Source organism: Temnothorax americanus, unplaced genomic scaffold (genome assembly GCF_048541705.1).
Source record: "Temnothorax americanus isolate GAGA-0224 unplaced genomic scaffold, ASM4854170v1 Scaffold23, whole genome shotgun sequence".
NCBI classification, from domain to species: domain Eukaryota; kingdom Metazoa; phylum Arthropoda; class Insecta; order Hymenoptera; family Formicidae; genus Temnothorax; species Temnothorax americanus.
Window position 1 is genome coordinate 2,703,925 of NW_027509371.1, and position 13,952 is coordinate 2,717,876.

Sequence of the window (13,952 nt, forward strand, 5' to 3'; positions counted from 1 at the left end):
TAAAATGACATAGGCGAGAGAATACGATTAAAAACTTTATTTTGGTTTGCTTTGTAATTGGGAAAAATATATATATATATTTATACATATATATATGTTGTATGTACCTGTAGGAACTTTGGGCTACAGATTATGTCAGGGACAGTCATCGTCTGGGGTAACATATCAATTTTAAAAAATGTAAAACATGCGAATATATGTCACCAACGGAATAAAAAAAACATCTTACTGCTAATGCTAAAACTAACGGTATTTTTTTTTTTTTTTTAAATTTATACATACGGATTGGTAACAAATATAAAATGTTGTTGCATTTGTGGTAGATTCGTCTCAATATACACAGGCCCTGAATCGTGCTTACATGGTCTGCGTCTTATACGCGGAACTCATGTAAATCGCGAAAGATAAGGAAATAACTGGACAGAGCTTCAAGTTCTTGGGAAAATGGATTTTAAGGGAACTGAAGTTATACATGCGAGAAAGAGCGAGCGAGCGAACGAACGAGAGAAAATGAGAGAGGAGACTGTCAAATATTTCATTCTGATCATAATACACAATTTGTCAAATAAAATAAAATTAATTGCAATATATCTTTATATAATCTGTATACAATATAACAAAATTGAAGAATTTATATATATATATATATATATATATATATATATACACACATATATATTTGAAACAAGATATATTATACGTTACTGTGTAATATGCAAATATATGTATTGGATATTTAACAAGGAGTACATCTATTTAATATTTGTTTTTTGTTTCTTGGTTAAATGCTCTGTCCAGGAATTTCTTTTACTTACAATGTAAAAAACAATGAAAAGAGAAGAAACCAGAATAATAATCCATGATTGGATATAAAAAAATACTCAAGTTATTTGTCTAACTTGAGCATTAAGGTCAATTATGGAAAACGAATCTTATATATAGGGGCGGATTGAGCAAGCAGAAAGTATCTATATGGATACGCATACGTAACTTGAAATAATTGGACATTAATCATTTGCAAACAATAATGTCTAGTAATATAAAACTTGTCATAGTAAATGACAAACCAATTTTACCTGAGAACTGTCAACAGTGATTTTGTTATAACAAGGTAATCTTGTTATTGTAACAAAATAATCTTGTCATTATAACAAATCACACCATGTTAATAAAATTTGTTCTAATAACAAAGAAATCTTATGATAAATTTGCTTTATTTATTATATTTGCTATGACAAATTTTAATTTCACATCGCTCGAATTCCTTAAATTTAAAATATCTACAATTTCTCGTTGAAATATTCTCTAATAGAAAGTAAAAAAAGTAAATACCTTTCGATATCTCTTTCGAAACTGATGGTCTCAATCCACCCCCGATCTTACGCATGGCACGCGATTAATCGACGTTCTAAAATCCGACGCTGTATGATCAATTCTCTTAAATTGTATAAAATTATATACAGCATCGCGTTACTTAGTATTGTGCTTCACTTCCACAAAAAACGCCTTGGAAATTACTTATTCCTTTTCCTGCTCGTTTTTCGAGCCCTCAAAAACTTTCGACTAGTGTATGTAGTAAAGTCTAAAAGAAAAAGAATTATACATAACACACGAGGCTCATTAACCCAATGGCATCGAATATCCTGTTAATTTTCGTCATCGAAAGAAGACAATTTTTCTTCATCTAAAGCTCGAGTAAAGTGCAAGAAATTTCACGAATTCGTTCTGCAAAGAGCAGGACGTGGTAGCGTGGAATCTCCTTCGAGATGGGAGATCAGTAAATGCTTGTGATAAATAGGACAATATCATCCATTTGCTTCGACAAGAATCTTCCCGATACTATATCAATACGACACACACACACACACACACACACACACACACACGCACACACATGCACGCGCGGTAATCCCTCTTCGATTCTCTCCGCATCTCATTTGTCGCTCCATCTGAATTACACCCTTGAACCTCCTTCCTTGACTAGATTCGTACTCAGTTATGCTGATATCTCTCGCCTGATGCCATTGTACACACCGGGCGTCCAGGGACCTCGGGCGTTAAACGTTGGTCTTGGTTTTGTTATTCTCGGGCTCCGGCGGACAGTGATCGGAGTGTGTTGTCCACGCAGCAAGCTGTCGATATTAATACAATCTTATTATCATCAATGATCATTAATGTAAATCGTAGATATGTGAGAATGGTATATCATACGTAACTGTGCACTTGACATGACATGTACCTGACATGAACGACTACAGTACCACTGATTTCCGCATCCGGCGCAAACGAACTGTGCAGGTCGAATTATGCATCCCTGACATTTCGGCGGGGCGCTTGGTGAAGGTGGATTGTCCTTTACTACTTGTTTACCTTCTCTTCCGACCATCGAGTTCCCTTTCCTATCCCTATCATCAATTACCGTTGTTTCTTCCTCTACATCCTCCTAAGAATTTAACAGAATGGTCAGAAGTCAAACACGCGCAAGAGCATGCTATTAACAAATTGAAAAAAAAATTTACCACTTGAATTAAATCGTTGGAGTGAGATTGCGCGGGAGTGTTAACAACAGGGGTTATAGTTATCTCTGTGCGAGCCTGAAAAAAAAGTCTTAAGTTACTAAAAAAAAATAAAAAGATAAATCTATCTCTCGCCTAATTGCTGATTTAACTTAAAGTTTTTCAAACTCGCATCTCCCGAAAAAAACTCGTATTATTTATTTATAGATTATTTATATACTTATTTCTATTTATTTATGTAAATTATATAAGATCAAGTTACACTGCTGACATTCGAATGGTGCAATAGTCACATTGTTTAAAAGAAACTGCGGTGTTCTGTGTTGAAGTAAATTGCGAAAAAAGTAATAATTACAAGAAATGAAAAAGTAAAGAACCTTGGAAGAAGATAGGAGATCATTTATAGAAACCAGATTAGAGCCTTGGTATGCCTGCAAAAGGTGCTGGGTCGTGGCGCTTTGCTGCGACATAGACGCTGACGCTGCCGCCGCTGCCGCCGCTGCTGCGACTGCCGGAGAACTCCTTTCTCTTTCAGGCGCGGTGAGTAATCTCGCTAAAGTAGGTGAAAAAGTCGTGGATCTCGGTGTTTGCGCTTTTGTTAGAATTCCGTGGAGCAATGAGCTGGTCGGCTGAGACGTATTCTGGGCAGACGAAGGTGTCACAGGATGAAGCGTCACGTCTGGATAATTCTGCGGGACCTTGATCGATTCACCTAAACACGAATAATTGCGAATTGTTTTTTCGGTGTTCACGATATAAATTCAATCAATTAAAAAAAACTGTTACTGATGTTACCTTGCTGACTTATCTTAGCAAATTGCACTAGCATGTCTTTGTAGTTCATAGAATCGCTCGCGCTTGGATTGCTCTTGCACGATTCTGTGCTAGACGGTCTCGAATCGGCATTGTGCCCAGTTTCGACCATGGCGCCGCCAGCACCGAGGTTGATATTCACATTTGAATTCCTCATTCTTCGACCTCTGCAATTGAAAATTATGCTTGACAATCCAAAAAAACAAAGTTGTTTTCACAAAAGTTTATTTTTCTTAGCCCAATATTCATAGTCGGATCTTATATTTAAAATCGTCTATGAATACACCAATCTTAGTGTTGTATAAGTGTTCATGGTATACAATAAGAGATCTCTGTTGTAGTATAATCAAAATCTGTGTATACTTAAATAGCAAAAACAAGTCTGTTTCTTTAATTGTCAACTTAATCTTATCTCTTTATTTGAAATTATATTTGCTATAAAAATGTATTTCAACCGTTTAAAAAAGTGATTGTGAAATATCCCCTTTTTTCCATTCTCTTGCTTGTAATTAATTACCTTCTTGGTACAGTTTCCGGATGCTTGAGTCTATGGTCGGCGATAATAGATCTGACATCCACTATCGCACCTTGACGACCTTCTCCGATCTGCCGACTTTCCGGGCTCAACGCGTCATTCTGTTTACGATTGCTTTCGCCATTGGTTTTCGGAGGAGTCGCCCGTTGCTGCGAGCTAACTCTCCTGGTTTTCTCTTTCTTCGAGCCCGATGAGTCTGAAGATCTCTCCCCCAGATCCTCCTTACATCCGAAAGATCTCTCCTTCGATATCGAAGTGGCGTTGGCGATGTTCTCCCATTCGGCCGAGCCCAAAAACGACCTAGTGGCCGGCAAAGTCTCCGACAATTGACTATCGTTTTCCATGTAGAATGTTGTTTGTATCTTCCTTTCGATCCTCATGTATGCCTCCTCCTTGAGCTTCCTCTTCCGCAAGATCTCGTTCCATTCCATTTCTTTGTCATGTGCTAAGTTTTGAAGAGCCTGTGGATAGACATACAAATATACTGTTTAGGCTTTAAGCATATATATGTATATGCTTAAAAAGAAGTGATTTCACTCTTAATGAAAGATCGCAGCTCCGAACACTCACCAAAATATCGGCTCGCAGTCGATCGGCCTTTGCCACGAGGTCAGCGATGCTTTCATTGTCGCCCACGATCCTCGAAATGTACTCCTCTCGCGAGGAGTTGTCGCGAAACTTCTTCCTGGGATTCCCGAGGGAGATCAGCTGTCCGTTAGTGGACTTTCGTTTTCTGATCTCGACGGGCTCGGACGCCGCTTTAACGTGACGCGGCTGCACAATGTCACTCGGAGTCGTCGTACTCTGCCGCGACGTGCTCGCAAGCAACTGCTTGTCTTTCGTGTCGTTCGGTGTCTCGGTGTCGCAGCGCGACTCGTCCTTCTTCTTAGGGCGTCCGCGACCCACCGACGCCGCCGGCGCCGCCGCGGTTTCCTCCGGAAGGGCGGCGCCGTTCTGCTGGCTCTGGGGTACTTTCGGCGACGGCGACGATCTCGATGTCTTGTCGTCCTCCGCGGTGTCCACCTTTCGCCTGCTCTCGGCTGCACCCTCCATCGCGTGCATCTTGTTCAAGCTGCGAACACACAACGGTGTTTTCATCAGTAACAGAATTCTTTATTTAAGCTCACACTTCAAATATATTATTCGTATCGGAATGCAAGATAGAATTCCGTTTATAATTTTGTGTACCGTATAACACGAAAAATATTCGCAAAATTTGAAATGCGCAAACAAATGTAAACTATATATTAAAAAACACATACATAAAACATACAAAATTTTGAATAGACGTTTATCCTAAAATCTAAAGTAAACTGTAGATCGTCATCTGGACTCAATATGTATTTTATGCGTGCGTTTTATACTTCAAATGCTCTTCGTATTACAATTGCACATGAAATTATAAATAGTATTCTGTCATACATCGTGGATTGTTCAAAGTGAACGTCAAAAAGAGGATCTGTAATCTTCGGATCAAATCGATTGTGTCGAGTCACTATCACTGGCAAGAAAATAAAACTTGGATTGTACCAGAGTTTATTATAAATATAGCAATAGACTATGACTAGAAATAATATATAATGTTAGAAACATCATGAGAGTTTTTTTTTATAAAATGTCTCTGGCCAGGAAGATTAACTATGAAGTATGTATGTAGTCACTTAAGAGGTTGTTTTCTCCGACTTTCTTAACACAAAGTTCTTGAGAGCGCAATATATTCATAGTTATTCTACGATCGCAGAATAAGATGGGTCGAACGACATTTTAGGTTTTCTCACAAGAAAATGAAATATTTCGCTTTTGCTTGCAATAATAACATCTTGTCTGCTCAACGAATTCTTGTATATGTTTTATCGTGTACGATATACTAGGATTTTCATGATCATAAGCATGCATAAAATGATAAAATATTGTATATGATTAAATAATATAATGTAGATAGTGCTATTCAAGGTTGCGTTCAGAAATTCAACTTGGGTAACTCTAAGCTCTAAGCTATAGTTTACGTCACGTACACTAACATTAGAGTTACCTAGGTCTGCCTAGACGTAATTTCTGAACGCACCTCGATATAACATCCTTGAAAATACAGTCTAATGTTTATTTCTACCAATGTAGATTAATTTTAATCTCGGTTTGACTTACCTTCTATCTTCTTCTAATCTTAGAACTAGAAAAAAGATACAAAGCAAGTTAAACCGAGATTAAAGTTAATCTACATTGATAGAAATAAACATAAAACTGTATTTTCAAGGGCATTTCAATTATAATATATTGAATAGCACTATTTATATCATATTGTTATCTATGCTATTTACGATACTTATTGTTATGGCCAGTTTCACCAACGTCGGTTAACTGTAACCTTCGGTTAAACTCACTCTTCATCTCTTTCTAACTGCTCTTTTAGAGAAAGAGACGAAGAGTGAGTTTAACCGAAGGTTACAGTGAACCGACGTTGGTGAAACTGGCCCAAAATTTTATATTATATTGCGTTTATCTTACAAATGTTTTGAGAAATTTTGGTAATCCCGGTCATCAGTGATCACCGGAGCGTCGCTAAAAAATCAGGCGTCCACCACCGCGACAATCGTCACGGCAGTTAACAGATCAATCGTGCAAGACCAATAGGTAGCAAGTATTGTGGAATACACCGTGCATTACCTTGGTTATCAATTAATCCGAGTGCATTGAGTAATAATCGTCTGTGATTATTTTTCGATCAAATCTATGATTCGTATTTTCCAGATCCCAATTGCCGTATCCCCCCCTCTCTCTCTCTCTCTTTCTCGGTAAGCGGTGTCTCATGATTAAAGAATTGTCTTACCAAGAGTTTCTATATCGATAAGATAGCATCTTATTCAAGGGAAATCGCGCACAGCGCACAACTATATGAGCGCTCTTTTTCACACTCCTAATAGCGTTTTTCACTGGGAGAACTAGTGCGCACTGAGTGCGCACTCGTCATGGGCAACGTGTTTCACTGGGCATTTCGGTGCGCATGAAAACGGTGCGTGCTGTTTCACTGGAAAGTCTAGTGCCGAGTTTTCGCACTTTAGTGCAAGAATTCGGCACGAGCTCTGAGAGACGGTGCCAGTTTAGTGCAATATGGCTGGGCGGGATGCACGATTAATATTTGAGCTGTTAGATTTGCTTTCATCATCATCATCTAGCAGTGATGAAGATAATTTTTTACAAGAAAAAAATCCGCGAAAAATTCCAAAGATTGCAAACTTTCTTCAGGTAGTACATAACCTTACGGATAAGGATGTAAGCATACATATATGTACATTTTATTATCTTTATATTGTGACGTGACAAAAGTCGCGTCCCTTACCCCAGATGGGAGCTCGGCCGAGGGAGGCGTCAGGGATGGTGCCTCCGCCCGAGGCGGGCGGAGAGCGAGCCTTTAGGTTAGGATTAAGATCTTTTGCGAGCGTTACAGGTCGAGGGAGTGCGGAGCAGATGGCCAGGGTCACGACGAGTGTAACGGCTTATGCCGCGTCGAGGGACTTACGGCTGGACAACCAGGAGCTTCCGAGGGCGTACGATCGGCGGGCGGGTCACGCTGGGGCCTACAGCCGGCAGATCAGATGACCGGTCAAGGCGTCACGGAGGGCACGAGAGCACTGCAGCCCGGATACGGGGGACGCCCCGACGAAGGTCCCCGTTAAGGAACGGGGCCACCACCGCTGAGTACCGCGCCCGGTCGACGAGCCATGGCCCGGCCAGCCTGGCCGTCGAGGAACCGGACGATGAGACGCGGCCTGGACAGCCGGTCTCAAATAGGCGGACTTTAAAACTACCGCCGGCGGATGGGCGCAGTGACGAGGGGCGCTCGCGAAGGGCGCGACGATCGCCTAGAGGGATCGCTGGCAGACCAGGGCGCAGCACCGATCAGGCTAGGGAAACCGGCGCGCGCGGGCGCGCGCGGGCCCTGCGTGGTCCCGCCGGATCAAGGAAACGCCACTGTCGAGCGAGCCGCCATCCCGATAACATCCAGCCCTGAGAGCGAGTGACGAGCCGCCGGAACGAGACGAATTTGTAAGGCCGCTGCTCAGCCTTCCTCGAAGTAAGATCGCGAGAATACCTAGGCCCTCCCGGGAGTCGCGTTGTGCCGCGGTAAAGTATGAAATCGGCTGTAACGAAAGAATATCGAGTGCCATACCGCGGGAGGGCCCGTGCGGCGAAATGATCGCGAGTGCCCGCCTCGGGGATGAAAACGTACGGCCGCCGACAGTCAGCGTGCATGTAATTTCGTTGTGATATCGTTTCGTGTACTTCGTTGCGTATGATTTCGTGGTGAGTAATTTCGTTTGCGTAATTTCGTTGCGGGTGATTTCGTCGCGTGGAATTTCATGAACGCCGTTGGCTTAACCGTGCCGTAGTTTTGAGAAGTGGCTCTCGCGCGTGAGAGAGCCTCGTAGTTATCGTTGCCGGTTAAGTTCAGGCCATTTGTAAGTAGCTATCCGTGCGTTTCATCGGGATTAACGGCCCACGGTTGTGTCGAGTTAACGGGTGGGGCCATTCGTGCGTTTCGAGGGGAGAGAAGATCCCCGGCGTTGTCGCGGTAGACCGTAGGGAAATTGCGTAATTGTTAAGGGAGATTGCGTTGGTTATTTGTTAGCACCTCGCGTTTGACCGTCCGGGTGGAATTCGCTGCAACTTATGTTGGGGAATACTTTTGTGCGAATTCAATCGGGATTGCCGTGCAGCTCAGCGACGGAATGAGTATCGCGCTCGTGGGGTGACACGTGGCGTGTACTCGAATTCTACTTGTTCGCCGTGGAACTCGCTATCGTCCACTTGTTATCTGCCTTAACCGAAATATAATTTAATGTTTATGTATTTGAGTGTGATGATTGCGCTACGCTCCCTCTCCTATTCCACCCGCGGTTGATCAAAGAAGCCCACGCCTGAGAAATACTGCGATCTCGTGAATCGTGGTGCGAGGAATCGCACCTGGCGCCCAACATAACATCTCTAAAATACTCAGTCGAGCTACCATCGGGGTTTCGGAGAGAAAAATAAAAATTTTTTTTTTCCTTAAAAAAAAGGGGAAACCCCCTGGAAAAAAAATTTTTTTTTTTTAATTCAAATTTCCCCCGGTTTTAAAACCAAAAAAAAAAATTTTTTTAAAAAAAGGGTTTTCAAATTTAATTTAAAAAGGGGGTTCTTTTTTCTTTTTTTTTTTCTTTTTCCCAAAAAAAAAAAAAGGGTTTAAGCTTTTGGGGTTTTCGGGTCGAGGGAGGGGGGAGAGGGCCGGGGCACGACGAGTGAACGGCTTCCGCGCGGGGGACTTGGGGGGGAAAAAAGGAGCTCCCGGGGGGCGTAGATCGGCGGGCGGTCACGCGGGGCCTACAGCCGGCGATCAGATCCCCCTTTCAAGGGTAGGAGGCACGAAGACGCACCCCGGGAAGGGGGGGACGCCCCACGAAGGCCCCGTTAAGGAAGGGGGCCACCCCCTGAAAACCCCGCCCGGCGACGAGCCTGGCCCGGCCCCCTGGCCGGGGGAACCGGACGATGAGACCGGCTGGACGGGGTCTAAAAGGGGATTTTAAAAACTCCGCCGGGGATGGGCGAGTGCGAGGGGGGGGCGGAAGGGCGCGACGATCCCCAGAGGGTCGCTGGAGGCAGGGGCAGCACGATCGGTAGGGAAACCGGCGCGCGGGGCGCCGGGCCCCGGTGGCCCGCGGATAAAGGGAAACGCCACTGCGAGGGCCCGCCACCCCCGGAAACCCCCCAAAGGAGTGACGACCCCCCGGAACGGACGAATTTGTAAGGCCATGCTCACCCTCCTCAAGAAGATGCGGGGAATACCTAGGCCCCCCGGGGAGCCCCTTTGGGTGCCGCGGTAAAAGAAAAATGGGCCCCGGTAAACGAAAAATTCGGTGCCTACCGGGGGAGGCCCGGCGGCAAAAGGATCCGAGTCCCCGCTCGGGGAGAAAAAGTAGGGCCCCCGACAGTCCGTAATGATTTGTTGTGATATCTTTCTGATCTTGGTTGTTTTCGGGTGGTAATTTTTTTCTTAATTTTGCGGTGTTTTCGTGGTTGGAATTTCGAACCCCGTTGGCTTAACCCCCCGAGTTTTGAGAAGTGGCTCTCGCGCGTGAGAGAGCCCCATGTTTTCTTGCGGTTAAGTTCAGGCCATTGTAAGTAGCTATCCGTGCGTTTCATCGGATTAACGGCCCACGGTTGTGTCGAGTTAACGGGTGGGGCCATTCGTGCGTTTCGAGGGGAGAGAAGATCCCCGGCGTTGTCGCGGTAGACCGTAGGGAAATTGCGTAATTGTTAAGGGAGATTGCGTTGGTTATTTGTTAGCACCTCGCGTTTGACCGTCCGGGTGGAATTCGCTGCAACTTATGTTGGGGAATACTTTTGTGCGAATTCAATCGGGATTGCCGTGCAGCTCAGCGACGGAATGAGTATCGCGCTCGTGGGGTGACACGTGGCGTGTACTCGAATTCTACTTGTTCGCCGTGGAACTCGCTATCGTCCACTTGTTATCTGCCTTAACCGAAATATAATTTAATGTTTTATGTATTTGAGTGTGATGATTGCGCTACGCTCCCTCTCCTATTCCACCCGCGGTTGATCAAAGAAGCCCACGCCTGAGAAATACTGCGATCTCGTGAATCGTGGTGCGAGGAATCGCACCTGGCGCCCAACATAACATCTCTAAAATACTCAGTCGAGCTACCATCGGGGTTTCGGAGAGCAGTATCGCGAAGATTGATAGAGATTATAGTGAAGAAAGCGACGGCGCGCTCCTCCACGGCCGGCGAGACCGTGAGGACATCGTCGTCGTCGTCATAATAGATTATAATTTGTATTATTATTGTATTATTATGTAAAACAATAATATGTTTTGTATAAATTAGTATCAATATTACAAATAATTATATTATTATAGTTTAAAAGTCATTTTCGCGTTACACGAACAACAGCCTACAAGATAATAGAGATGTATGCACATTCTGGATTCTATCCATCTGATCGGAGCAAAGGAGGTAGCGAACCTACCACTCCAGAATTGGATATTTTGTCATTTTCACAAATTCTTTGTAAATTATCATTGATGTCCGATAACTTTAAAACTCATGAATCATTGATCTTTCTTGGAATTTCAGTAAAGACATCAATCAATCTTTTTCGTGCATCACATATATCCTGTAATGTAATTGCAGGAATATCGTGCCTATTATATATGTGTGTATATATATATATATATATATATATATATATATATAGCATGTATGTCAATAATTGTTAACACTAATTTAAGAATTAGGCGAGTAAAGTATATATAAATTAAAATTATTTATAAAGATATATAAATTTTTAGGTTGCTGGTTTTCCTAATGTGATTGGTTGTGTCGATGGGACGTCGATTAAAGTTCGAACACCAGCACATAAAATAAAGTCCACTTACGTAAATAGGCACGATATTCCTGCAATTACATTACAGGGTATATGTGATGCTCGAAAAAGATTCATTGATGTTTTCACTGGGATTCCAGGAAAGATCCATGATTCCCGAGTTTTAAAGTTATCGGACATCAATGATAATTTACAAAAAATTTGTGAAGGGAAATTTCATATATTGGGAGATGCGGCATACCCTATAAGGGAATGGCTAATGATTCCCTATAGGGATTATGGAAATCTGTTCGATAAACAGAAAAAATTTAATAAGAAGTTTTGTGCAACACGAGTACTGATAAAGCTTTCCATATTCAGAGCGACAAATATGCACAGAACTGCACTGAGATGTTTAGCTGGAAGCGCAAGAAATTCGCACTTTCAGTGCACTCGGACAGTGCCATCTGAACTCAACGAGTTTTCGGTGCGCACTCAGTGCTATCCAGTGAAAAACGCTATAAGTCTAGAAGGCCGATCCTGCAAAACAACCGTTCGCGAGGCGATGTCATTGATAAACCGATAAACATACACCGCAGATGGCGTAGGGTGGCCTTGCCTAGAAAATAGTCATTCGCCGGAGGCTTCAAGGACGACGCTGCGATGTGGTGCCTGTGGTGGTGAAACACCACGGCGGCGCGGCGGCGCGGCGGCGCGCCGCTACCGTTTCCCCGCAATATAACGTGCTCTTATAAGTGCGTCTTCAGTCTTCACGCACGTATATCGCGGCGTAAATAAAATCTTCGTATCACGACCTGATTAGCCAGCCACTATAATTAGACGCCGCGCGACTTAATCGGCGCACCGTCAGCGTCCCGGTTAATTAATGCGCGTAAGCGGAACGCGAAAGTTTCATCAAGTTTCGCCTCATATGCATATAAGTTTCGCGTATAGGAAAAGGGAAAGAATAACTGGGGTGGTCCCCTTACCTCGACGCAATCGATATAACAATTTTACGGAAGTTCGGCGATGAAAGGGCACCGAACGAACGGGAAGTGAATCTGTAGCATTGTGCTCGCTTTCTCATATTCAAAATCAGTTTACAGTTTATGGAAATTCTTGAAAATATCTTCTCTCTTTCTCTCTCGTTCGGGCCGATGCTCTAGATCGCGAGATTCCCCGTGTCCTTCGGACAGATGCGCATTCTATAGAAAAAAGGAACGAAAAAGTGTCTTCATTCATATACGTTATAATTAGTTAATCAAATTCTCTCATTTAACTTAATTTGTCCAATTATTGATAAAGTTAGACAAAATTGATATTTGTACAGTAAAATTTAATTTAATTTTACATTAATTATACATACGCGTTACGTGCAAAATATTGGGTAAATGGCGATTATAACGGATGGTAAAAAATAAATATTTTCTTTCCTGCTGTTGAAAAGATTGATGGTATTGTGATCGAATGCGAGGAAAGTCCGCTTCTCTTAACGCAATCACTTTCAAAATATTTTTAACAAATATTTTTTGTGATATTGTTTATATCGTGCTTTAAAGTAGATATGACCATGATCCATTTGTACTGTTATTCTGATTCAGTAGAAAGAATAAATTATGGACAGCAAGTCGCATAACATGTTATTTTTGCATTAATGATCCTTTCAATATGATCGAATTTTAATTACAAATATATTTTAATTAAAACCGTGTCTAGAGATCAGGGCTGCACGTATTAAGGTTGATTCACACTATACGGCACGGACCGTCACGTTCCGGCAACGACACGTACCGGCACCGGCACGACAAATTTTACGTATATTCAGATTGCTTCGGCACTCGACCGTCAGTTTTATAACCGTCGTCAGTTTTATAACCACAAAATGGATGGATCATTTAGCGATGATGAATTGGCCCTTCTGGCCTTACTTTTAGACGAAGATGAAGGCAAAGTGAAAAAAAATGAAGAAAAAGAATCGAAAATAGGTACATCCTATATTAAAAGAAAGAAAACTTGAAGGAGAGCATTGGACATTATTTCAAAATTTATTAAAATATGAAGACAAATTTTACCAATATTTTAGAATGCCGCAATGCAAGTTTTTTGAATTATTAAAATTAATTGAACCTGCGAGATACAAAAAGAAAATACGTCGTTTCGTGAGGCAATTTCACCGACAGAAAAACTTGCAGTTTGTTTAAGGTAAACATTTGTTATTAAATTTACATTTTCTGTGTATAATCTGTTTGTTCACTGAGATGTGGCATTGGAATTGACATATCGTAATATGATGGCGATGAAGTTGGAGCTCTTAAAGATGAAGGAGATGCTGGTATAGTTGACATTGACGGTGACGATGGTGATGATGATATAAATGATATTGATGATAAAGGACGTGATACATTATACGGCCTAGTGTGATATAATTCGGCAGGCGGCTGAGGGTTTTTTCCGTGTTAGGTTGATTCACACTATACGGCACGGACCGTCACGTTCCGACACGGACCATCACGTTCCGACACGGACCATCAAAACATTCTTTGCGATAATGTCTGTCAATGTCGGTACGTTCCGTTGACGGAACGTGCAGGTCGGTGCCGGTTAGTGTGGACAGTCTCGTTAAAATGCATTGTTTAATGTTTTGTCGTGCCGGTGCCGGTACGTGTCGTTGTCGGAACGTGACGGTCCGTGCCGTATAGTGTGAATCAACCTTTATGAAACTTTTCGGA

At 42.5% G+C, this 13,952-nt stretch overlaps 1 protein-coding gene across 6 annotated transcripts in view; it reads right to left on the reverse strand.

Moving 5' to 3' along the window:
- Positions 1–22: 22 nt before the first annotated feature.
- Positions 23–13,952, reverse strand: part of LOC143898379 (uncharacterized) — a 49,890-nt gene continuing 35,960 nt past the window's right edge. For 3 of the 6 annotated variants that reach the window (XM_077407811.1, XM_077407810.1, XM_077407815.1), the window contains exons 3-9: positions 4,435–4,936; positions 3,847–4,325; positions 3,312–3,496; positions 2,894–3,228; positions 2,520–2,594; positions 2,217–2,443; positions 23–2,132 (exon numbers count right to left, since the gene is read on the reverse strand). In XM_077407811.1, the coding sequence (XP_077263937.1) occupies positions 1,997–2,132; positions 2,217–2,443; positions 2,520–2,594; positions 2,894–3,228; positions 3,312–3,496; positions 3,847–4,325; positions 4,435–4,936 (1,939 nt within the window). In that variant the 3' untranslated portion in view covers positions 23–1,996. The remainder of the gene's footprint in view (positions 2,133–2,216; positions 2,444–2,519; positions 2,595–2,893; positions 3,229–3,311; positions 3,497–3,846; positions 4,326–4,434; positions 4,937–13,952) is intronic. The other 3 variants (XM_077407812.1, XM_077407814.1, XM_077407813.1) reach the window with 3 other exon arrangements.